Source organism: Drosophila gunungcola, chromosome 3R (assembly GCF_025200985.1).
Source record: "Drosophila gunungcola strain Sukarami chromosome 3R, Dgunungcola_SK_2, whole genome shotgun sequence".
NCBI classification, from domain to species: Eukaryota; Metazoa; Arthropoda; class Insecta; order Diptera; family Drosophilidae; genus Drosophila; species Drosophila gunungcola.
In genome coordinates, this window is record NC_069139.1 from 22677825 (window position 1) to 22703807 (window position 25983).

The following is a 25983-nucleotide window of genomic DNA, read 5'->3' on the forward strand; positions in this document are numbered from 1 at the left end:
ACCATATTAAATTGCACAATTAATTATAAACCCTTTAAGCTCATGTGAAAAATATTATATTTAAAATGGTTATTATTTGTTTTAAACTCAAATTATTTAAGTTTAATATGGCTTAAATTGAAATACATTTTCAGATATTCCAATTTATTCCAAAAATAATCAAGTTATTTATAAAAAATATATTTAATACTTGTATAAAAAAAACTGAATTGAGTATGAAATAGTTGAATTTAAAATGTGTTTTTACCAAAGTAGTCAAAATTACGCCCTTCTTATGTCCTGTTCAATATATTATTTATACAAAATGTATAACCCCTAACTTTCTGATCAGAATTGTAGCCGCTTGTGAAGTGAAAAACAAGTAATTGGTTGTGTTATCAGCACTGCCGAGTGTTTTTATTCAAGGTGCGATAAGACAACAAACACTATCTAAGAATTACCTGGTCAGACCTAGGAAAGGACCACATACTCTTCGTACTGGCTGAGGCTCTTGCGCTTGGGCCGCTGCAGTGCCTCGTGGCCCAAAGTCAGACAGGCGGGCTGATCCTTGAAGATGCCCTGCTCCTGGAGGACTGCGTGCGGGGCACATCTCCAGGGATCCTTGGTGGCCACCTGCCAGTCGAAGAGCTGTTGTCGCAGCTGCTTGAGGGTGCCATTGTACTTCGGCTTCTCTGCCAGATTGAATCGCTCCAAGGGATCGGCCTTAATGTCGTATAGCTCCCACTCGGGCCTCTGGTAGTATTGCAACAAAGATCGATACCAGGGCAGGGATTGCTTGTTGATTGTGGCATTCAGTATCTGCTGGAAGGTGGGTGAAGTGTAGAAGTCCTGGTCGATGGGAAAGTCCGACCAGTAGTTGATGTTGTGGATAAGCTTATAGCGCCTGTTCCGCACCATTCTCATGGGATAGGCCATGGTCACCTCGTGGTAACTATGGCTGCCAAACACCGAATCACTCTCCTTAATCGAAGGTTCTTCTCTCAAAACAGGCAGTATGGATTTTCCCACGATCTTGGTGTCATTCGGCTTGGGAATCTCAAGAGCCTCCAGCACACTTGGATATATATCCAGCAGACTAACCATGGCTGCCGTGGTTTCATGGTGGCGATCCTCCTTCCTTGGAGAGCTTATAATCAGCGGTGAGCGTATGCCATGCTCGTAGAGATTAGTTCTGCCCCCCGGAAAAGGTGGTCCATTATCGGAGGTGTAGATCACGAGGGTTTGATCTGCCAAACCAGCCATTTCCAGTTCCTTGAGCATCACACCCACTCCCTGATCCAACCTGGAGATGGTCATGTACTGCGCAGCCAGCTCCTGGCGCACTACATCCGTGTCGGGCAACCAGGCGGGCACCTCCAGATTGCGCCAATCGTAGTAGATGGGCTGCCAGTCGGGAATGCTGCCCATTCCCTCCTCACCACTGCCCCAACGTTCACAGAATTCGCCAAACTGCGGCGTAATGTGGCCACAACGATGGGGATCATGGAAGCCCACCATCAGAAAGAAGGGTTTCTTCTCGTCTTTAGCTTGCTTCAGAAACTGCCTGGCGTACTCCTTCATCCGTGTGATGTTCCTGCCAATCTGGTTGATCGAATGCTGCTCCTCCGTCTGCTCGAAATCGAAACGGAAATTAAAAGCAGCACCAACGTGTTTCTTGCCAATGATGCCGCTGAAGATCCCTCCGCCACTTTGCGTAAGTAGCACATTCGGGAGCGATCCGGTCTCCGGCAAGACATTGAAGTTGTGAACGCCCTGGTGAAGTCCGTACATGCCACTGGAGTGACTGGCCTGACCAGTGAGCAATTGTGCCCGACTGGGACTGCAACTGCTCACCGAAGTAAAGGCGTTGTTGAACAGCAATCCGCGCTTGGCCAGTGCATCCAGATGGGGCGTCTGGCAGAATTTGTTCAGATAGGCGCCCGATTCGAAGCCAGCATCATCAGCCAGGAGTAGAAGCACGTTCTGCGGCCCAGCGGAGCATCCTCCAATCACTAAAAATGGAACTATCCACTGCAGCACCAGCATGGCAAGCAAATCCAGGTTTAAGTCCCACAAAAAATTCAAAAAGGCCCTGACGAACAAGACAATTCACTGAACGTCGTCACCGGACTGATGTCCGCACCAAGAGAGTCCAATGCTTTTCAATTAAATACAAAGTCTCTCATTTCTCCGTCTCAGCCTAAGTTTCATTCCATTCGAATCACAGCTCACGTTTTCAATCTCCCGCTCACAACAAGAGCTCAGCGGGAGGGCATCTAGGTACATTCACTTTGCCCGACTTTCTTTCATAGCGGTTTGACTACAGTACTCTCATGGTACAGAAAACTAAATAGCAAACGGACGCATTTGAAGGTGTCACAGCAAACTCTTTTCATAATATTTGGTTGAAATTAACATTGATTTACATATAAATTGCAACCAAATTTATATATTTTTACAAAGCTATACAGTATGTTGAGATTCAGAGGTCTGTCTTGTTTGTTTTTTCATATATTCATAGTTCAGATATTGTTATATTGACTTTGATAAAATATAAAAAAATGTTAATCAATAAACATCCCACTATCTTTACAATTACACAATTAGTAAAAAAAAAGGATGTCTAACTCAATGTAGTTAATGGAAAAAAGTATAGTTCTTTCATAAAAAATTTATTTTTATAAATTTTTTACTAAATTAACTTGTACTAAACATAAACTAAAACAGCATAGTTATACACTAACAGTATTTTGAGAACGTAAGCGAGTTTACAACAATTTTTATTGGGTTTAAAATTAATAGCACTCTTATTTAATTTAAAAATGCAAAGAAAATATTACAGAAAAAATATTGGCCTTGTTTTATCTATTCATGTGTATAATTAAGTGAATTATACCTTGCCATATATCATAAATGGTAATATTTCGTGACTGACATGAAAATCAATTTAGTTTAAATGTATGTACATTATCACGATTTCGGGCTAAGTCTGGCCATTAGTTGATCAACACGTTGATTTTTTTGTTACTGATTTTATCTTGCACCACACAGACAAGATAAAAACCGGGCTCCAGTGCCCCAATGAAACCACGTCAGTGTTCCTATGCCAATCCCAAGTTGCGAAGCTACTGTGCATGTCCAAAAGTGTACATCTGCAAACAAATATCTGTTTGTATATGAGATGCACATACATACGTACATTTTATGTATCACAAACTGGCTAAAAGCGTAATTTCTTCCAGCGACAAAAGCGTGCCAGAAAATTATGTAAGTGGACAGGACAACCCCTAATGTGAATCATTTTTCCGGCTAATTTTAGCCGACGTATGTTTTAGCCACCCTTTTTGGCCAACATGGGTAAGGAAAAATGGCTCGAATATTCGAGCAATCAGCTGGGCCAGGTCCACCCAAACAGCTGTTGCAACATGTGGCAAGTGTTGCATCAGCCAATCTTACCCACAAGAGAAGAGAAAGAGCGAGCTAAAAGAGTTTCCCAGCAGGGAGAGAAAGAGTGCGAAATGCTGTGTGAGTTCAGTTGTTGTTGCTCCATGGCAGGCCGCCAAACAAGTTGCCCTACACTTTTGGGAACGGACATTGACGACTTTAATATAAGTAATTTTATGTCATAAACGCTACCGGTAGGGGAGTGAGCACCTATCCCACAAAATAAATATTTTTTGAACACCAATAATAATTTTATGTGTTCTGCTGCCGTTATATTTATGTTTAATAGCACACATGTTTTCAAAAGATATTTGCCTATTTTTGTTATTTTTCACCTTTATTAGTTAGCCCATATACAAGAACTATGCCTTAAATAAATTAAAATGTATGATTAAATCCCTATAATAATGTCACCCTTTGCCATCCAATTACCAAAAACTTTCCAGTTTATTACCCTTTCAGATAAAAGCAAACACGTTTGTAAATAATCTGGTCGCAAAACTAACTTTATTCTTTTTTTAGCTTCCCTTATCTTTTGCAGCCATTTCGGCGGTGCTTGATAAGCCGGCAATGTGGCCAAAATGTTATCTATGCCATTTTCATACTGGCTGGCGCGAGCGAAGAAAAATTTGGAAATATGATTAATATAGCTTTGATTTTCACATTATTAAAATTTGTTGAAATTTTAAAAAACTATAAAGTTTTAGAGATTCCATTAAAATATTATTAGTCATGTGATAGGCTATTTAAAACTCTGATTTATAATTTATATTTTGCAAAAATTTGTTTTATTTACTTAACAAATGTATTGATGTTAAGGTGTCAAAATCAAATTAATAAATACTCTCCACACGTTTGTAAGCTACGATGAACTACTTTCAACCAGTTAGAGACCCCAACTAGCCTCAAATAAAGATAGTGTGTGTTCATGTGGCCCATCCTAAGCATCACGAAAAGAAGGAGATCCGTTGAGTGGAAATGTTTTGGGGGCACGGCCATAGAAATAGACACGGCAGCTGAGCGCGTGGATGAAATGGACGGAGAGAAGGGTATACAAATAGGGCGGTGAAGGAGACCCGGTAACGACGTCAGCAAAAATTATATCAACCCCGGACAGCGGCAATCGTCCAGCGCTCGCAGTTGAGTCAGTTAGTAACAATACTTCGTCGCGAACAGAACAACATTTCAGTGAGTCAAGGCAGATAAAGCTATTCGTGTGTAAATCAGTGTGGAATTTGTGAAATTTTCGATTCGAGTTTTATAATCAAATCACAATCAATTGCGATTCTTAATGGCATCAACGGATGAACATCGTTACAAAGATTTCTTATTCATAGAACAGTGATTTCTTTGCGAGTGAAATTTACAAGATAAACTCAACGTTGAGTGCAAAGTTCGAGGAGATAAACTAAGGTTTGCCATAAAAACATTTGCGAAAGACGCAATAAATTGGCCAAAAAATAAACAATAGCTACGTCTATATACTTTACATACAGTATCTCAGATAACAGTTGTATCTAGATGCTATATAGATAAGCGTGCGTGAATTAACACTTAGCAAGTACATTAAACATACGTCCGATCATAAAGCGCTGTCACTTAAGCCAACACCGTGTGAATAATACCACAAACAAAGGCTTTTTGCCCCGAAAACAACAACAAAACAGCAGCAGCGAGGAAAAGCGGAAAATCAGACATCGCGTCGAGCAAGAACGTCATGCAACATTCGCCTGTCGTTGTCTTCATGTGTGTGCAACATTCGCAGCAGCAGGTTCCCATGCTAAATAACTTTATGTGTATGCGTATGCGTGGCTGGCATAATATTAAGTATTACTGCAACAATTCGATCAATATCCCAACGATCGGCACCGGTACTAGTACGGGCACTAAGATCCTAAAGCGCTCCAAGGTGCTACGAAAGAAGCGGAACGTCATTGTTCGCCGTCGCTTTAGCGTCACTTGTTTTTGAAGCCGATACGATACAATCAAAGTTCACCAGAGAAAAAGGAGCAACAAGGATCAACATATTTGTGCCGTCGTCATTGGAACCTGCTTAACACGGCAGCACCATGATGAAGGGTAAGCCACTAATCATTACTATCGTTTTCTGACCCCAGCAACAGTTTTGTTTGCTGGCAGTGTCATTGACATTGGTACTAGTTACAAACTACATCGGGTATAGACGAGCCCTCCCATTTAGGCCAATTGTAAACGAATAGGGCTGTAAGCCAAAAAAACTTGTTTACGAGGGTATCTTAGTAATTTGGAAACACATGCTGTTTCTAATGAATGAATTTATTTTTATATGATGGTATAGGCAGGTCATAAATTCATTAGTTCAATGTATTTGAGTGACAGAATGAATTCGTGAATATAATATATTAATTTATATTAAGAAAATTTTAAGGTCAATAAACGCCACCCAATGATTTAGCATATTTAATTACTTTCGTAAGTAATAAACTTTTTTTTTTTATCAAAAACGAATTAAGAAGTGACTATACAAAATTCTCTTATTATAATAATAGTAAGCTTTTTAAGAGCATTGTAGCTTTACAATCAATCATAGTAATCCCCCAACTAAAACTGAAATCATGCCATATCAATGAAGTATTCCAATTATTTTGAAGCCAATAAAATGAGCACAGCAAACAAGTTTAAGGCCCATTTTTGGAAATACCACAAAACGATCATTGAAAACGCTTTCAAACTTAGTCATATAGCCAACACATTTTCAGTTCACGTTGCAGATAAACTGGATTGAAAGCGAATTTCAGATAAGATTGCAAAATCGAACAAGTAAGGGTCTTTCTTTAGACGCCAATAATTTGGCTATATGAGTACCTCTATCTGGCCCTCCTTTGAGTTCGAAAAACGCTCTATCATTGTGAAAAGACTAAAAGAAACCCCCATTTATTTTGGTAATTCGCCAACTAAGGCCGGCCATTGTTGATGGGTCGTCGTCGATCTACCAAGATCTCGTGCCAGTCGGTGCGCGGTGCCAGATTAGCATTTGAAAGTCAGAGTGTGCGTGCCATTTGGGGGGAAAATTCCGCGAATTTTGCGCACCTGTGTGGGCTGGCAATTAAGCTCCACAGCTTTTGGCGGCTAAAGTCGGACGTGGCCAAATAATGAAAACCCCCACGCCGTGTACTTGTCTGCATATCAGGCCCATTACAAATACATATCACATGATGACAGTTTTTGCCAACTGCTGAAGCTCATTTTTCGCTTTGCTGGTTTCTGTTTTTCAGCATGACTCATGGATTTCTTTAATTATCAGTTAAAGCTTTGCACAACTGAACATTCAACCTCGGGCAGATGGTATGAATGTAGGTTTGTGGGCAGATGGAAGCTCTTCGATTCCGTGAATTCAAGCAGCTTTTATCTGAGCACACAATTAAATAGAGGTGACTAACACCATCACAAGAAAGCTTTTCATGTTTAAATGTGTGGAAGAGAGAGCTTAAAGTAAAGAGAAAGACTATATAAGTAAATTTCCCATTTTGAAATACTCAACGGCTTTTGCATTGTCGTGGGGTTCATAGTCTTTTATTATAAAAGGCCAACCAGTCTTGGAAATGAAATATTGAGGGTTGAATTTTTATAAACAATCAACCTAATCACCCCTTTTACCTAATGTATTGGCATTTTTTTGAATCGAATTCAATACATGTCTTGTAATGCATGTAATGGAATGTGTTCTTATTTTTCGCATTCCAACTCAAGAGAAAGTTTTTTGTTGACTTGTCAAAAATATTATTCAACAATTCCTTTCTAGTCATAATATTTGTAATTAATGTGTTTGGCCTAATAAGAAAATATTCAGTTAAATAAAATCAATACATGTAAATTGAGTTTGATTGTTATCTATTCTTTTTGAATAGATCTATTAGATTTATAAATGCACAGATTTAAAAATTCCGTTTACAATTTTGTGATAGGTCAGTTGGCAGGCGGCGAACTCCGAGGTTTCATTTCCTAGCACCCAAACAAACGATGACTCATATGCTCCCAATAGAACAGTGCTTAAAAAAGCAACATGCAATCATGAATACCTACTATATGGTTGTCCACCCGTACATGTACATAGATCAACTTTGCAATGTTGTTTGTTTGGCAAAAATCACCGGCCGGCTGGAACAAAGGCCTTCAACTTGTAGCCAGGGAAATTTCTTGGAAGCAGGCCATCTGGCACAGGGGAAATTTAGCCTTCTCTCTCTCGCGCACGAACTTATCTCGCAGTACGTGTGTCTGAGAGTGAGCAACTGCAAAGCTCGGCCGCACACCGATAAGCAAAAGTATCTGGCTATGGCAAACCGGTTTCTGGGGTGCTTTTTGAATTTCACAACGAATGAAATTCACAGTGCCCAGCAGATCCAACAGTTTCGATTCTGTTTGCCGCTAACAGCGTTCCACCGACGGTTTGTTCAATTCAAAACGTAGTGAATACTGCAAGCAGACGGTTGACTTGACTCATTCAGATCCCAAAGTGAATAGTTCTGCCTATACAGTATACTGTATACTGTATACAGTGAAGCCTTATAGATACAGTCACCCAAGTTCCTTTCGCAAGGAAAACCAGTGCAAACACTAAGCAATCGTTCAACGCGGAGCAACAACTGTGCACATTTATCGGTAGCTAAAGTAATCGCCCATATCCGAGCAACGGCCGGACTTCAACCAATAACCAAGTGGTGGTGCCAGGAACCACCCAACCTATTGCGTAGCAGAAAAGACAAGTGAATTCGCGGTCGGGTTTCCAAAAAAAACCAGACCACCGCGCTTGAAGACACATTCACCGAATTAATGTAAGTAATTGCTAGTCAATCCAAGTGAAAATCGTTTTACATTCCATATGCTATATGGCATATACTATACGTTTTAGAGAGCTTTATATTGTTGTTTCTATCGTCGCCATATTGAATCACTTAAGTGCACTGCTGACGTCATTTGCCCTCAAGCAAACACGCAGATACAGATACAGATACAGATACAATCGAAAAGTACAATAGCCAGTAGGGGATTTTTGTCGAAACATTTAATTATAGGGCGCTATGTAGCGGTGTTCGTGTGACATTTATTAGTGTGTAATTAGCCAAAGCTCGCGTGTGCTTTTCGGGAAATTTTTCCACTGCCCGGTAATTGCTTTCTGGTGTTTTTTCTACCGGCCTCACGAATTCAGATATCTGAGCGCGATAATAATGTAGCGACACGAACCTGTGCCTGTGCTTGTGCCTGTGCCTTAATTATCTAAGTGTCAACTGCTGATTAGACCTCCCAATTTCCCCCGATGGACCTGGACCCATCCATCTGGCGTATGAAGACCTGTTGCCCATGCGTCCGCCATGTTGTTGTTTTTGCGGCGGGCCTGTTGTGAAATTCAGAAAAAGCTTTTCGCAACACAGGCCGCCCTGAAAAGTAGGCGTAAGAGAATCTTATCTATAAGATTTAAATGGCAGACCTATCGAATGAGGAACCATTTGGTTGAAAAACAAAATTATCTTTAATTGTCAATGTAGAGTACTTAGGAAAATCCATTCGCCCTTATTATAATGATCACCGTGTTGTGGGGCCTATAAGTAATGTGCGTTATCCATTTCTTTGCTTACAGCTTAAGGGGAACTTGTGTCGACGACTCTTTTAGAGCTTGTTTAGAGGGACCCTAACAATTTCATTGTTTCTTTCTAACGGTCAATTAAAAGTGAGTATTCAAGATCCTTTTCGTCTCATATTATTAGGCCATGCCTCATGACTGCCTGACTTTCTTAGTCCTTGCACCACTAGTTTGTAAGAATGTTTTATGAAAAAAGAAAAAAGACAAAATACAAAAGAAAAAGAAAAAAGGAGTAATTCCATTCAAAAAAGGAGCAATTCCAACTAAAAAAAAGGAGTAATTCCATACAAAAAAAGGAGAAATTCCATTAAAAAAAGGAGTAATTCCAAACAAAAAAGGATAAAATCCAAAAAAGAAAAAAGGAGTTAATCCATGTACAAAATAACCAACAAAAGGAAAAGATTTGAAAAATACACAGAAAGAAAATGGGAAAAAAAAACACAAGAAAAAATGGAAAGCAAACTAACAAAACAAGGCCAAGAAAAGAACATTAATCACATATCCAACCACTTACCCACCCATCTTGACACAAAGCATCAAACATCCAAGCTGTTGAAAGTCGCCAGTCAAACATGATGGACCAAAAAAAATCGGTGGCCAGGCATATCCTTGATATCCCTGCGACACCGAGGCCCGCAACCACCACTTGTACATTTGCTAACCCAACCCAAGCCACAAGATTCTTTGAGGCGCGAGTCCCTATAAAAAGGATCGCGCTTCTGCCCGTCGTCGATCTGTGTAATAACAAAATCTTTTTTCTTTTGTCTATTTTCTTTCACATAAAAATCAAAACAAATATTACGTACACTCTTAACTGCGCTTGCTCCACTCATCGCCAAATGTCCTGTACGAATCGATAAAAATTGTACGAATACGTATGAAATTTGATATCCTTTCGAACCGAAACCGATTGAAAACGAACCGTACACCAAACCGTAACTTGCCCCGATCGAATTGAATTGAATTGAATTGCATTGAATTGCATTGAATTGAACATTGAACATTGTGCGACAACAGCCACGTTCAAAATGGCATTCTCCGTCGAAGCCCAAACCAGCCAAGCCAGGCCCAAGAGCGAATCAAACAACAGCATCCCAATCAACCAAGAGCAGAGCCACATCAGCAACACCACCAAGAGCAACACCCCCAAGAGCAGCCCCCAGTGCAACGCATCCTATTCTACCAGCAGCGAGAGCAACAAACGGGCCAACACCAACGAGGAGGGCTACCGAAAATCCCAGAGATATAATATTGATGATCCAGGAGCCAGCACGAGTACAGGCGGCACCCACATACGAGGCGAGAACCCAGGAGGCCAACCCAACGTCCCAGGATCAAGCGGCTGGCGCGACAAACTTGTGGCCCAATTGCTGCTGCTCTCAGAGGAGAACGAGGCCAACGGAGCCTATGAGGGATTCGCCTACGTCGACGATCACCACAATACCGATCGTGATAGACAGCAAGCCAAATCCCAGAATACTGCTGATCAGAGTGCCCACAAGCAACAGCAGTTACAGCAGCAACAGCAACAACAGCAATCGCAGCGGGACAGAGCACAGAACGCCTCGAACTCGCATCATAAGAATACCCTTTTTACCAGGGTCGGTACCAACGCGTCCGCCAGCCAACCAGGCCTCGCCGGCCACAAGTCCTTTAGTAAATCCGATCGCTTCGGAGAGGAGGTCCCGTATCTCAACGTACAACGCAACTGGGACGCCAACATCCCGATCGCAACCAGACACGGTGGCAGGTTTACCGACTACGGCAATGGTGAACCAAACGGTCCCGGTTTCGTTGAGCACGCCTCAGACACAGACCCTGGCAGCCATGGCTGGTATCCAGTTGACAGGTGCGGACGAGCCGCCATCCCGAGGGGATATGAGTGGAGCAATGCCTACTGCCACAGTTGAAGAGATAGACGTTCCGGTGTTCATTGATGGTGAGTACTGTGTTTTGTGTGTGTGTGTTGCCTGTGTACCCAGCACTCTCTCATTACTGTTGCTTAACGTAAACTAAACACAAAGCGAACAAATGATTCACAATCAGTTGGAGAAAGAGTCAGATAGCAGGCATCGAGCATGGACCACGATCCCAAGGATCTGGCGCCGTTGCTCTGCCAAGGACGTCGAGGTACAGTCACCACGTAGCGGACGAAGGCGAAGATCACAGTGCAATGACCCATTGAAGAAACGAGTGAGAGATTGAGGGGGGTCAGGGGGCCGAAAGGCGCCCCCTCTCCGCACCTGTTGTCGGTAAATGGCTACGTAATTACTCGTACGACCCATATCGCCAAGATATTCGGTCTATGTACTTCCATTTATCGGTCACTTCTTCCACAAATGTTTCTAACACTTTTCGTAATCCACCTCGAAATTTGTTTCTTATTTACTTTGTTACTTAATCAAGTCGTCATAGATCAATATGTCTTAAAAATTTGGCAATTATATAAATAGTATTTACTAACTTATAGGAATCTTGCAAGAATTCAAGCAGTTTGCCCCTCTCTAAATATATATTCTTTCTAACGTTCATTACAATTTAAGCTTATTAATGAACCTTACTAGTTTAAAAATCTACTAAGGGGGCCTTTAAACGGGCTGTTAAACCCGAAAAGTGACTCACATGTGCAAAGCCATTTTGACTTTTGTTAATCAAGAATATTAATATTATGTCTGAGAAAGAATTGAATTTAATAACATTCTCTTGTTAAATTTGCTTGTTTTATTCAAAAAAAATACTTTAATTATTCACTTTGCATAATTAGAAAGTGATGTCACCTTTTTTTTAGACAAATATGCTTAAAAAATGCATTCAAAATCTAAAAGACACTATTCGTTATAACGGTTTAGTGGAACAAACTTTAAATTTCGATTTTTTCTACTTATTTGAGGTCGCTTAACACTGTGACAACTGTACCTTCTCCAAGATTGATTAACAGATGAATTAGGTGTCGTTTCCATTCAGATTTCCGTTTCTTAAACGTTTTACGTTTTTTTTTTTGCGTTTTTTTCGATATTTGTTTCACTTTCAAGATTTCAAGGGATTTTTGCATAGCAACACTACATTATCCGACACTGTTTTTGGTTTTTCGTCTCTTTACTTTTATTTGTTATAAGTCTTATCGCTCGGTGACTGGAGTGAATTAGTCTAAATACCATCTCAAACTAATTGCGCAGTTCTTAAACAATATTCTAGTGTCTTAGCGTCAGCACCCGTAGAGCGTAAATAAAAGCGATAACCAACAAAAAATCGTTTATATTTGTATATATTATCTTGTGTAATGACATCAACTGATACATATTTTGTTATGTGTTGGCATGTTAATACTAATATTCCATTGGAGTGCATTGTCCAATCAGAAACAGAGTTCATTTCATACCACCAATTATTTATACGTATGTATGTACATATGTATGCAAACAATTTTTGCCCTTTGGATGCATTATATTTTTGTCGGATGAGCTGTTCGAGTTCTATTTGTTCCCGTCTTTTTATTGTATTTACTTCTGTTTTTATTTTTGTTTTTGATATGACATATTTAAAGTTACCTATAAGTTTTCGCGTTAGGTTAAAATTGTATTAGAATTTTCATGATATTCAGTATTATCTGATTAAACTGATGCATAGCATTTTTTAAGGCCAAAAAATTTGGTATTTAAAGATATCGCAGTTTTCTTTTTGATAGCTAGTGATTAGATTTGTAAAAGTTTGTAATTTCGTTCAAAAAAGGTATTGGTTTTTAGCTTGTATAGCCTGTGACGTCAGAATCGAGAGAGTGCAACAGCTGATTCATGACCCAAATTTTCGCAGCACGTGTTTCTAGCCGGCAATTGCAACAATTTGTCTACATATTTACTCACCCATGTCTATACATATAGACAGATTTTTAAAGAAGGTTTTGTTATAAAACGTATTAGGTATTATTAAATTAATTTCAAAATTTTATTGTTTTTATTAGGGTTTTTTCAAATTTGTTGTGAAATTCAATCAGAATGATCCGCAAAAATGAAGAGAGAGAGAGGGCTATAAACACAGACACCTGTGCGATGGGGGTGTGTGAGTGCTCTCTACAGACTCCTTGCTCCAGTTTCCTCTCGCTATCTCCCTCTCGCTTCTGCTTTCGTTTGGCAATGGAGCCGCTCGAGTCTCTCTCCGAAAGGGATAGTTATATTTGCCGACACGCAGGGGAAATGTGTCTCACAAATACAATTAAACTGGCTCTCTTACTTTTGTTTATGGCAAAATGCATTGCGTATACGCACTGTTGCGGCTTAAAGTAAAACTTCTTAACCAATTTTATATTGATTTTAAGGTTTTAGTTTACTCTCTTCGGTTTTTTGCAGTCTTTTTACGCGAAAAACTAAGCTCATGTTTAAAAAAGCAGATACATATATATACATATTTACTGGCGATCTTGTCAGGCTTTCTCGATCGTTTCATGCAGTTTTCATTAGAGAAACGCGTTGCCTTAAATGGTAATAATATATTTTCGCGAACCTTCTTCGCTCTGATGAAATTCGAGTGATAATTGTATTGGTGCATTCCAAACGGTTAACTTATTTTCGACGGCCTATGGCGGTCAAAAATCTATGTAATTGGCAGAAGAACACTACGTTGCGGAGAAAACGCCGACGCCGGCGCAGAGAATAGCCTCTCGCTCTCACCTTAGTGCATATACTTGCTTCGAGTGTGAGCGGAACGACCCGACTTGTTGCGCAGTCAGCTGTTGGTGTAGGGCATGCGCGCTGGCTCTCTCGCTCCCGCACACTAATGCAGGGGCGATGATATTGCCGGCCTGTCGTAGTCTTCAGATATAAGTCGCGGTCCGCAACCTCGCAGTTTGTTTTCAATCGTTGCAGCGTCAAGTGGCCTTTTTTAATCAGCGGATAATACTAAACGCGCTATATCAAATAGCCAGCTAAAGGTGAATATTATCTGGAACTTAAGCTATAGCCATTTTTTAATTATTATTTTTATTCATTGGTTTAAAATTAGTTCCAGTTGTAGGCATTCATTCGTCTTAAATTAACCCTTGTTTTTTGTTTTCTCTATGCATTTTTTCTCATTTTTAGATTTACATATTTTATTTTGTCATAATTCTTGTTTTTACACTTGAAATCAAGAGTGTTTGAAGTCATCCCCTAACATACACACGCACACACACAAGTGTGGGCAACGCAAGCAGGAATGATCATGTTCGGTTTTCATGTGGTTGTTGTCAGTCGATGGGCCCCATGCGTCATTGTGTGGGGAAGCCGGTGTCTTTTCTATGAATGTGTGCGTGCAAGTGGAGAGCGAAAGAGAAACACTGAAGGAATTTTGTTGACCAAAATCGAGCGTTTAACTTCTATTGGCAAAAAAGTAATGACAAATTGATTTTTATATATATTTATTTTTTTTTTAAATATGCATACATATGTAAGCCAGGAAAAAACTAACAAATTAGCATATCCACGTATTTTGACTGCTAGCTCAATCACATTATTTTATTGTTAGCACATATTTAACAAAAATTATTGGTTTATTATATTTTAATCACACACATTTTTGTTACTATTACTTTCCTATTTCACTTGCATTTATTTAGTTTGTCCCATTCTCTGTTGTTGTTTTCCCTTTTTGTTTGATTTTTCTCTCGTCGCTTTAATTTCACAATACCAACGTGCGAACGAGACAACAAGTGAGTCAGCTCGAATAGTTTGAAAAATGGGCACCAAAGCGCTGTTGCGTAGCGTGTAAAATGAAAATGTCGAGTAAAACAAAACGTTGGCGCTGCCATGGCATAGTACTGCGGTAGAACTTGGGAACTTATAAGTAGCGACACTGTGTAGAATCAATATGGCGTAGATAGTGTGTATACTTACATGATCATGAAAATTGTTATAAGACCATTTGAATAATAATTTTGAATTTAACAGTTCAATTTGAATAATATTTTGTATTTATTCTAACAATATACTGATATCTCGCCCCTTTCTCCAAACCAACAAAATTGGGTACCTAAAAATTAAACAAATTTACACGCACTCATTTAGCCATTAGTAAATGCTCAATACTAATAAGGTTTTTTTGTTTGCCACAGAATACCTGCAAGATATAGAAGCTACTACATCGACGTGCAGCAGCGAAAACGGAAAGGAGATTTTTACTGAGACGGATATTCTTGACTTTGATATAAACATGTTTGCCGAGGATCTTATTGAGCTTGAGGGCAAGGATCCCTTCAGTCCGGCGATGGACGAGATGAACAACGACAACCTAGACTTCTTACATTTGGATGACCTGCCACTGGCCAACGAGGAGGAGACCCTGGACATAGGGTCCATGTTCGGTATCGACATCAACCAGGAGCAGGACCTCGACCTCATCACCATAGTGCCCGGTTCGCAGCAGCAGCACCAGCAGCAGCAGGCCATGCTCACCAACTCCCAGGACCCCTATCTGTGCAACCTCTCGCAGACCCTATCCATATGCAGCAACACCAGGTACATCACGGAGGAGCCCCTGCTCCCCGACCTGACACCCTACGACACCAGCAGCCTCTACGGCTGCAGCCAGGAGACGCTCGGCTTCGGCCTTGAGGAGGACGTCAAGCCCAGCGGCAGCTTTGCCAGCAGCGGCGGCGACGTTGCCGTGGCCATCCCAGCCCCCATCCCCCACCCCATCATCTCCGCGCTGAAGCGGTCTGCTCCGGCCCCCGTGGTCGAGCTGCAGTCGATCAAGCGCAGCCGACTGGCACTCGTGGTCGACCAGCAGTCCACGCCAGCATCCAGCCCGAGCACGCCCGAAATCATTGAGCATCTTCTGAATTTCGATGGGGTAAGTTCTTGTAAAAGTCAAATCAACACAGACACTTAAGGGGTTGTATACAGTTAGAATTTAAAAAAATCGGTTTTATTTTATTTTTTTAGTGTAGGATGAATATTTTCAAAGTTACACGACAATTTTAAAAATTAAACATGAGCTTCTTAAGTATATTTTTTAGAAATGAATCAATGATTGTTCTCACCGAAAAAAAATTTTTTTCGCTTATCCCTTTGATTTATTACTAGATTTAACATTAATTTAACGAAGTCTGTTTGGTTTTTTAATATTGAAGATATAGTGGTTTTGAGAAGAGCTCCTTTCCAAATACATATTTTTCCTATTATTAAAATAATAAAATACAGTTAAAAGATAGCATAATATGTGAACAAATTTGTACATCAATAAGTTAAAAAGTTTTGCCCAGAAAACCTTCCAACTGTATATAACCCCTTAAAAATCGATTCCTCAATGACATCTATCAAAGTCAAGTTGACCATTGAGAAATCGGAACTTTATGCAGTTAATCTTTAGAAAACCTTATCTAATTTCTTTACTTTCTCCCATTTACAGCTCGAGGCAGCCAACACCAGTACCAGCACCACCAACAGCACCTCCATCATCAGCAGCATCACCATCACCCAAGCAGAAATCGTTGAGGATCTACGCAGTGCCCAAGAGGAGACCACCATCGACTTCTCGCCGCCGAACACCCCGCACAGCAACTACTCGGCCAGCTGCAGCAGTGCGGCGCCCACCTGCCAGACTGGCTTCGGTGGCTTCCTCACTGCCCCCGCCTCGCCCGCGTACTCCGTGGCCAGCACCTCCCTGTTCAGCCCCTCGCCGTCCGGCGGCTCCACAAATGGCAAGCGGAAACGCGGCCGCCCCGCCAAGGAGCATGCCGACGGACCCGATCCGGAAATCATGTCGCGCATGAACGGCGACGAGCGCAAGGCCTACCAGGACAGGATCAAGAACAACGAGGCCAGCCGCGTCTCGCGCCGGAAGACGAAGAAGCGCGAGGAGGAGGAGAAGAGCACCGAGGACGAGCTGGTGGCCGAGAATCTGCGCCTGCGCGCCCTGGCCGACGATGTGGCGTTCCAGGAACGCAAGTTCAAGAAGTACCTGATGGAGCGCCAGCGCAAGAACAGCACCTACGTCAAGCAGGAGCAGCATTGAGATTCTCATAGCCATACACTTAATACTTGATAGATACCTGCCGATTGCCGCATATTGCGGCGGATAGCCTTAGTCCGAGGACCCCTCGTAGTCATCCATTCGTTTAGTTACTTAAGTTGTCGTTGAAGAAGACGAAGAAGGAGAAGAAGTCGAGAAGCAGAAATCAGAAATCCAATTTCCATCTGGACATCGATCCCATGCGATGCGATGTAAAACGTAAAACATTTAAGCCACTTATTAGGCATAGAGATGGCGCCCATAGTGCGCGAGAAGTGTTTACCTATAATTCTATTATTATTATGTTTGAGAAAACTAATATTTTAACTCGTTTTTTTTACCCACGTATATGTTTTCGTCCTAAGTGTAATCAGCAAAAAAAATTCAAACCAGAAAAAGCATACAAAAATAATGATTACGATTTCGTATATTTTAACCCCATTGATGAACAAAAAAGTTACAAAAATGTCAACAAAAAAAATGTGCTATTGTTAAGAACAATGAGATGTATATTTTACAGATATGAAGATATATAACCGTAATCGTTTGAATAAAGAGCATGTTCCAATGAGCATGACAAAGACAAATTATGTTGTATTTACTTGGAGGTCGAATGATAATTTTCAGAATTTATGTTAGCCACAAATCACACCATTTGATTTACCAATTTTGAGCCTTAATTGACTTTGAGAAATTCAATGTATAATTTTTATTACAGCCAGATGCGGTCACAGATTACAGACAAAATTCGATTTTTCTGTTACTTATAACACTTTGAATCATATTTTTGTAAACATACTCTATGATCGTAAACTAAGGATTGCACCAACTTCAAATTTTGTTCAATTGCCAAACGGAATTAACTAAATAAGCAAAGCAACAGGTTTCGAATAGACTCAATTGGAATTGGGATATGACCCCAGAAAAAACGACGACAGGGACACGACAACTTCGCGATTCGAGATTCAGCCAATTGTGCGGGTGTGATTCACGGCAATTACTTTACCACTTGCTTTTGAATTTACGGGGGCAGTGCAATTTGCTAGAGGATTGTTGCGTGTGGTGGCAGTAAATTGCGCTAGCTGCTGCTGTTGGGTAAACATTTGAAGTGGCATCGCGCGTCGTTCTCGGGGAAGTGGGCTTTAAAACAGCGAATAATTTACGCCTCCTGCTCCTTGGACCCGTAGTTGTAGTGGAGGAAGCGCATTCCCTGGATCGATTGGGCGGTGGCATTGGTGGCGTGGCAGGCGAAGAGCAGCCAGTTACGGGGCTGCACCTTGTAGGCGAATCGCATGAAGATGCACGAATAGAGGGTCAGAGCTGCAATATATTCAAAATTAATCATTTGAGGGAGATTTAATTAAAGGTACACAGAGAGAGAGAGAGAGTTTAGCTGAATTTGTTAGGCTTTCTAATCCAAAGATGCTCTGTGAAATGGAGTATCAGGAATTTTTGGGGATCATTAGGTATTTTAAAGTTCTACAAATGGATAACTAATTAAAAAGATAGAAGTTAGGTTGCGTAAAATGTTCTAATGGAAGGGCATGCTCAACTCAGATGATTTAGCACATTAATTTTGCCTGAAACCAGTTATAACATTATATCAAACTGAGCTATAGTTTTCTCTCTGTGTGGTCTTATCGGCAGCCGTTTCGACAGTTTCCGTAACTGGCTTATCAGGCCATATAGAGTGATTTGTTTAGGACATATCACAGCGGCTCTGATAACGACATCTTTGGCGGAAACTTTCGATGTGTTTGGCGTTCAGATTATGGCCAAAACCCAGCTGATTCCCTACCCAGTGTCATTTTGCCGGAGATGAACTTGGGGCTCTTCTGTGTGTCGGCGAGAGCAGCGACCGGAATTCCCCAGTTGGCCACCGGTCCCCAGAAGTGGGTGCTGTGAATTGGAAAAGCATCAGTACCCTAAGTTATGATTGGGTATAATAAACATACGAACCTCATGAAGTAATCCCGCCACTCTTTGGAGGATGTTGTGGACATGGTTCGCCTGATCGACATGATGCTACCGACTGCTAATTGAAAATATCTAACCCGGAATATTAATCAGACGCGCACCTGACAATAATTTAGATTAGATTGTCAGTGTCGCGCAATATAAATCCGAAAATCCCTCAAGGTCTTACAGGTTGTTCGCTGTTGTTGTTGTGTCAGCTGTTGTTGTTGCTGTTGTTTGTTTACTCTGCCTGGACAGCCTTGATCTCGAAAACTATGAATTTGGAGCTGCAGGCCGCGTTGCAGTTGGGAGAAGGTACTAATTGCACAAGCTAAGATTTGTTTTTTGTTTATGTGTCGGCCCTGTCGCTCCGAAAGTTACATAAAAATGTGTGAAACGAAAAGCGAAACGAGTTTGCTCTGCTGCGTCGCAGTTGCGTCGGGCTTATCGATAGTTCGTGCCATCGTTAGGCAGCGAGGGTCACACTTAGAGGTGGACCAGAATGGATGCGATAGTCTTTAATAGTAATAATAGATTTATTTCAATAAAATTAATCAATTAATTAATTCAGAGATTTGGTCGTTTGGGAAATACCCAAAAAGTGAATTTCTTTAACTTTAATGCTGTTAATTTTATTTATTTTATTGTCAAATGGTTTTTACTTTAGACCGTATCACTGTGATGTACTCTTTTGTTATTATGACTCTAAAACTTTATAAGATGTTTATTTAAAACTGATTAATCAACAAATGTATTGAAACAATTAATAACTATTTAAAATAGTTTAATGTCTTTGAATTTTACAACATTTAGCATGACACATTTGGGCTAAGGGATTTTTTAATTGGCCAACGTACGTTTAAAATGCTTTTAGAATTTAGTTTAATTAAAAATTTAATTTTGTGGTGTGGCTTATACCAACAAACTAGACAGGACGAGATATTTTCAAAATGTATTTATTGCATTTATACGTTGCACTGTATTAACCCTATTAGTAATTTAAAATTCTTAAGATTTTACTTAGCGGATACTCTAACCAACTCATCGTGAGTGAGTGTCATGGCAGTGAGTCGATCTGTGCCCGACAAACACTGAGTGCTGCGACACGCGAGCTTCGATCACGATACTATTGGTGAAAGGCTTTTCCCTCCCCCATTTCAGCCAAAATGCGAATGCTTGATATGCATTAAGCTGGCCAATTACGCCTAATTGTAATGTGCATTTATAACGCATTTGCTGAAGTGCGGGCGCCACAGTTTTCAAGTGCATAATCCACCACGCGCTTCCGCTCTCCAGTTAATTCCCGCTCTTCCGCCGCTCCTCCCGCTCTTCAACGCAGGACAAAGAGAATTGGGGCGATGGTTTCTGCGCCGACAGCCTGCGCCTGAGTCCTTGGCCGCGCTGGCAGAGGACCAAAGCAGCAGCAGCAGCAGCAGCAGCAGCAGCTACAGCATCCGAGGACCAAATCCGAAAGCGAAACTCCGGCTCAGTGTGAATTTGCGACTCGAGAGCGACGGCGGCTCAAAGGAAACTTGGCTCGGTAAATTGTCCCAAAAGGATTCTGGCAGCAACAACCACAGCCTCTGGCGAAACAACAAAGTGTAACGGCATAAGCAAATGGAAAATGCCTCTGCCGTCGTCGCTGCCAGCTTGAAATCCCCGAGTGTGTGTGTGTGTGTGCGTGCGTGCGAGTGTTTATGTGTGGTCAGTGTGCCGTTTTGCAAGCATTTTCCATGTGCGGTTCTTAAGAAAAGGAAGGAAAATACGAATTGTGACCAAAGGCCAGCTAGAAGAATTACCAAAAACAAAGCAAGAATTTTATGTTGAATGAAAAAAAAGAAATGTATTTAAAATATCATGTTGACAACGCGTCATCAGTGGCAGCAGCCTCTGGAAATCTGAAAAAAAAAACCCTTTTAGACAAAGCCAAAAAAATCAATCTCTCGCTTAATGTGGGAGTTGTGCTTTTCTTTTTTATTCCCCCCATCGAATTTGTTACTAGTAAGCATGAACTTTTCGTACATTTTCTCCAGCAAGTCTGCCAAAAACGTTTTCAACGCGAGAAAAAATGAAAAAGTTTAAGAGAAAAGCAAATGAGCCGCTCCCAAAAAATTCGAATTTATCAACAACAACAAGAGCAAAGGCAAGAAGAAGCAGCAGAAGGAAGAAAGGAAAGGAAGAAAGAGCAACCACAACAACAGACAAAGAAATGGGAAAAAGATAATTCAAAATCAAAGAAACATAGCTAAACAAGCTCAAAAATATTTGCAAATACAATTTTAGGGGTTAAAAAAAAGTAAAGCAAAAATAGTTAATGAAATGTAGTACAAGCCTAGAAAGGTTAATTATAATATTTAATGATTTATGCAAGCTATAAACTTATTTTGAGGGATACAAATATACAACAATGAATAGGATTCCATTTTGAGAGTTCCTATAATAATAAAATCAAGTTCACAAAAAATGGTTAGAAAATGTTAAGCAAGAAAAACATACACAAAAGAAGAATATAAGAGGCTAATAGGGAAAATAAGGAGAAACTCAGTAATGAGTAATGATATTCGTTTGAGGTTAAAAGCTTAAAACATAGACCCCTTATATGACGACCTATGTAGCATCCCTGGAAGGTCTTTGTCGTTAGCTGGACGGTTGTATTTTTCCTGGGCGAGATGCTCGATGCTCGATGCTCAATGCTCGCACATAATTACTTGCTCCTGGTGGCGCATTTCCAAAATGTCCCCAAAACGGCTCAATTGAATAAGTGCCAAATAGAGGCAAATAGCGCTCCTCAGGCCCACTTAAGCGCACTAATCCGCTGCGACTAGTTAAAGTGTCCGAATCTAAATCTGTTCACTTGTTTGCTGTTGATTCAATCAAGCGCAAGACAGCACAAGCATCCACACCCACACCCACACCCCCATTCGCACAACAGCAACAACAATGCAGAGAGCTCAATGCAAATTGAGTTTATTGTTCGGTCAATTGAGGAGAATTTGCTTAGGTGCCCTGCCAGCACTCGTAAGACATTTTATGGCCCGTAAGCAGATGAGGTGATTTGCGTTTAGTTGCCCGCCTGCCAGCCGTGCGAGGAGTTCAAAATCCAAGATTCGAGATCCGAGTTCTGAGATCCGTGGAATAATAATAATAACCCCGGCTAAAGTGGGCCCCAAATCCTTTGATTTCCCCAGGAAAGTGTCTCGAGTGTGAAATGCCAAGTTGAGAAGTAAAGAGAAACCAAGAAAGGCCCAAGTGCAAACCGAAACGTATACAACAAAAATAAATACAAAGCAAACGAAAGTGTTCAGCAACAAACATTCCTCGCCCGGTCACTGGATCAGGATATAAATATAAATGTATATATACATAAATATAGCATAAGCATCGGGATTTCCCAAGGACCCACTGACAGCAGCCTGCACACAGATGCAGCCCTAAGTAAGTACGACTACAATTAGCATTAGCATAGCCACTAAGTCGACGGCCGAGTGCTTTTCAGTTCAGTTCAGTTTAGTTTAGTTTAGTGTTCAGTTCTGGCTTTTCCGACCAAAAGGGCGTGTGTTGTGTTCTCGTCTCTCAGCATCTCTTTTTGCCTTTGTGTGTGTGTGAGTTTTCTCCTCGTTGTTGTGGTTGTTGTTCCTGTTGTCGTTACTGTTGGCTGTTGGCGTTTTTCATTGATGTTGATGGCCTGGTACATCATCAACTTGCTGCTCGGCTGCGCCTCTTTACTTTGTGTGTAATAAAATTGATGATAAAATAAAAATGGATAATGGGCGATTTTCGGTCTTCGTATCCGTCTTCTCGGAGAGTTTTGAGCGGAGAGCCATCAGCCAACAGCAAGCAGCCATCAGCCAGGAGTCAAGAGTCTGTTGTTTACCGTCTCTCATTTTTGTGGTTATTCACCAACACACACATAGCACTCATTTCTCTTTTGTCCATCACCACCAGCACACACACTTTCTCTTCGGCTCTCTTTCTTTGTGCTAGTGTGTTTTTTTGTGGGTTAATTGTACGTGTGTGTGTGTGTGTGGGGGAGAAGGGGCTGCATCCTGTGGCTGATAAGAATGCTGCACAGTTGTTAGTGGTTCTGAAAGCCTGCCTTCAAATTGCAACGTTTTAATCGGGATAAAATACAAATAGAAAGCACACACTTCTGAAAGAACACTAACACATGTTAGATACGGTAAACATTTTGTAAGTGTCGCTTTTTAATACCGCAGTGTATATCAAAAGTGAAATTATTTGTAGGGATCTAAATAGCTACTCTTATTTTCCATTGCTTCTTAGACATCTTTGAAAATTCTATAAACGGGAGTGAAAATAAATGTTGTATTTATAATAAAAATATAGAATGCAATTAATGATAATGATCAACATTAACATATATTTAACTTTTCCGAATCCTTTTTTAATTGGACGATTATTGTTTAGCATTTGTGCTTAGACATGTAACATATAATATGTCTTGTTCTTTACATGTTTCCCCTTTTTTTGCAAATGACTTAGAAATAAATAGCAACATTTAAAAACTTTTTCTTCAGATAATCCTATTCATAAAAAAAAATTATATTTTAGGCTGCTGATTAAGGCAGGAATAGTGTATTTTAAGTACCCCAATTTATCAAACAAATTAAATTATAAATTAATATAGTTTTAAAAAAATAAGTTAAGAGAGATTAGGTATTATACACAAAATTATTGTCAGATAAATTTGATTTATATAACAAATTTAACAAATGATTTAACGGCATTAAGAAAACGTTTTGCGTTAAAACCTAAGAACTTTCACAAAAAAATTCCACACGGATTATAGCTAAAGATATGCGCAAAATGTAGTAGCTATTATTTAATAATGGAGATAAGCCAAGATAAAAACGTGGAATTAGACTAAATACAGGGGAATAGCTAGCAATAGGACATTAAGGGAGCACACGTTCAGTCTTGGCCTGAGCCTGGCATAATTTGGCCGTCGTATCGTATTTAGCCGGGTTAATTACCGAACATTGTGTTGATGGCTTAAGCGTTTCATGGGGCGCCATAATGTGACTGGCGTGTCCTGGAGACGCTTTTTAAAACGCTACCAATTGTTTTCCTGCGCGGCATTGTTGTTGTTAGTGTTGCTGTTTGCAATTGTAGATTGCCCGCAATGGTTTCTTGGCCGCATTGAGACTTCCGGGGCTGATGCCGTAGAAATGACTGCGATAAGGTTAAATATTTAATAGGTTTTCCGGCTCCCTAAACTCTTACTCCTTCGCTCTCAGATAATTTCTCTAGCGACAACTGTCTGTCTGTCAGTCAGCTCTGTCCCAATTCTCCGTCTGTCCCTGTCACTTTGGAAAAGTTTTGCAGCTGCCTGAGCTTTTGTTTTTGTGTGTTTCCTATTTTTTTTTGTTGGCTTAGCTCCTTTTTGCTGCTTCCCTCTCGACTATTGGTGATGGCAGCATTTTAGAAATAAATTAAAATTTCATTTAAGTGCCTTTCAGCTGAAAACTTTCTTAATTACAAATGTTTTGTTGTCTGTTTCTGTGTCACCCACACCCATTACACCCTCCCCAAAAAAAAACCTTCCAATGTCTGTCAATCGATGGGCGTTAAGTGTTCTTTTGCATGGACAGTTCAAGGTTAATCTGATCCCCCATAACGTGTTTCGATGAGCCAAATGTGTCAAGGTGGTGGTGGTTGAGCGCCCGAAGATCTCTCGTCCGCAGCCGCACTTCAGATAAATTGCCTGCAAATGGCCGCAGCCAACACAAATACGTATGAAAATAAAAATTTAGACAAAGGACAACGCTGGCATATCTTAGTCATGAGCAGGTGCTACGGCACTCGGGCAGTTGCATGCAAAAATAATCAAGCACAAATGGCACAGCAGCAACATCAAGTCCCCGCAGCAACAAGCCATGCACTCAGCCCACACAAACGGACAAACAGGCAAACAGACAAACGGACAAACGGACAAACACACCGGGGAAATGTGGAATGAAAGAAGGAACTTTTCGAGCGCTCTTCGCATGCACTTAGATGAAAACGACAGCACCAGCAGCGTCCACAACAAAGAGCAGCAAACACAACGGGGCAGGATGAGCGAGTTGAGTTGAGTCGAGTCGAGTCGAGTCGAGTAATGACAGCAGCAAAAACAAAAGCAACAGCAAGAACTGAGGCAGTCACCGCAGCGACAATGGGGCCAAGTCCTGGCCACGCCCCTCACATGCTAGCTTGTCTGGCTGCCAGTGGCGATTCAGGGATTCATTCATCCATTCATGCGCTCTGGACGACGACTGCGATGTCGCCGGATGTGTGGCAGTGTGTGGTGTACACCGAGGGAAATGCGGGGAAACTGGATTTGGCTAAGTGCAAAGGGGTTTCCTAAACCACCGACAAGTTTATATATCCACACGGCTTTGCCCAAGTAATCAAAAGTTTCTGGAACAAAGAGCAATAAGTTCTTCAACTCCAATCATGCATGTATCAATCATGTGAATTAGATTTTCTATGCATTGCATTTGATAAACGTTTAAATGGAGATTTAGGCATGTCATGTTGCAATCAAAAATGTTGCAGTAGTAACGATGTTTTCAAATTAGATTGCAAATAATGAACGTTTACTTTTGACGTTATTTTGGAAATTGTAGTATTTTTTCCGGTTGTCATGGCCATTTGACGTAAGTCTCTATTATCTCCTAGAAATTAAGAGTATATGCTTTGAAAATATAACAATTCGTTGCTAAAATGTTATGTAAAAATAAGTTTATATTTTTAAGAAAGTCGAAACGAAGAAGGTATAATTTTGAAATATTCTTATGGCAGCCAAATTATTTATGTAATTGTACGAGCCAACTCGTTTAAACGAAAATACAATCGGCAACAAAAATAAGTGTATAAAGAGAGTCCTTATCAGCTTATGTCTCGAGGTCGAAAAATATTAAGTTTTGACAAATTACCAAAAAGCTTAAGAAAAAACGAATGGGTATTGGATGTTTTAATTGAGTGCATGTGCATTAATACAATTT

The 25983-nt window shown here is 40.6% G+C and overlaps 4 protein-coding genes across 15 annotated transcripts in view; 2 read left to right on the forward strand and 2 right to left on the reverse strand.

The window, feature by feature from the left end:
* Window positions 1-365: 365 nt before the first annotated feature.
* LOC128252421 (N-sulphoglucosamine sulphohydrolase) lies at window positions 366-2427 on the reverse strand. The gene has a single exon (XM_052980123.1). The coding sequence runs from the start codon at window positions 2023-2025 to the stop codon at window positions 451-453; it is 1575 nt and encodes a 524-aa protein (XP_052836083.1). The 5' UTR covers window positions 2026-2427; the 3' UTR covers window positions 366-450.
* A 2144-nt stretch (window positions 2428-4571) lies between these two features.
* LOC128252406 (uncharacterized) lies at window positions 4572-17607 on the forward strand. 3 transcript variants are annotated; one of them, XM_052980100.1, is made up of 5 exons: window positions 4572-5502; window positions 9038-9127; window positions 10058-10979; window positions 15123-15859; window positions 16418-17607. In XM_052980100.1, exons 3-5 carry the CDS (start codon window positions 10295-10297, stop codon window positions 17021-17023), a joined length of 2028 nt encoding a protein of 675 aa, XP_052836060.1. In that variant the 5' UTR covers window positions 4572-5502; window positions 9038-9127; window positions 10058-10294; the 3' UTR covers window positions 17024-17607. The 3 variants fall into 3 exon arrangements, with proteins under 3 accessions (XP_052836060.1, XP_052836052.1, XP_052836068.1); XM_052980092.1 differs by lacking the exon at window positions 4572-5502 and adding an exon at window positions 7794-8234; XM_052980108.1 differs by lacking the exons at window positions 4572-5502; window positions 9038-9127; window positions 10058-10979 and adding an exon at window positions 13502-13964.
* Window positions 17608-17714: 107 nt separating this feature from the next.
* On the reverse strand, window positions 17715-19426 carry LOC128252509 (mitochondrial pyruvate carrier 1). The gene is made up of 4 exons (XM_052980283.1): window positions 19167-19426; window positions 18980-19098; window positions 18819-18919; window positions 17715-18340 (listed from the first exon to the last, which is right to left on the reverse strand). The coding sequence occupies exons 2-4, from the start codon at window positions 19039-19041 to the stop codon at window positions 18180-18182; spliced, it is 324 nt and encodes a 107-aa protein (XP_052836243.1). The 5' UTR covers window positions 19042-19098; window positions 19167-19426; the 3' UTR covers window positions 17715-18179.
* A 974-nt stretch (window positions 19427-20400) lies between these two features.
* The window catches only part of LOC128252301 (cubilin), a 52917-nt gene continuing 47334 nt past the window's right edge, over window positions 20401-25983 (forward strand). For 9 of the 10 annotated variants that reach the window (XR_008267299.1, XR_008267298.1, XR_008267300.1 and 6 more), the window contains exon 1: window positions 22038-22411. The gene's annotated coding sequence lies outside the window, so the exon portion shown is untranslated. Of the gene's footprint in view, window positions 20517-22037; window positions 22412-25983 lie in introns of those variants that run through there. The other variant, XM_052979927.1, reaches the window with a different exon arrangement.

Coding starts and splice junctions, on each gene's coding strand:
- LOC128252421 (XM_052980123.1), bottom strand. CDS start 2,025: ATGCTGGTGCTGCAGTGGATAGTTCCATTTTTAGTGATTGGAGGATGC.
- LOC128252406 (XM_052980100.1), top strand. CDS start 10,295: ATGATCCAGGAGCCAGCACGAGTACAGGCGGCACCCACATACGAGGCG. Junction 10,980..15,122: donor CGTTCCGGTGTTCATTGATG/GTGAGTACTGTG, acceptor TGTTTGCCACAG/AATACCTGCAAGATATAGAA. Junction 15,860..16,417: donor ATCTTCTGAATTTCGATGGG/GTAAGTTCTTGT, acceptor TCCCATTTACAG/CTCGAGGCAGCCAACACCAG.
- LOC128252509 (XM_052980283.1), bottom strand. CDS start 19,041: ATGTCGATCAGGCGAACCATGTCCACAACATCCTCCAAAGAGTGGCGG. Junction 18,920..18,979: donor TGGCGGGATTACTTCATGAG/GTTCGTATGTTT, acceptor TCCAATTCACAG/CACCCACTTCTGGGGACCGG. Junction 18,341..18,818: donor CTCCGGCAAAATGACACTGG/GTAGGGAATCAG, acceptor AATATATTGCAG/CTCTGACCCTCTATTCGTGC.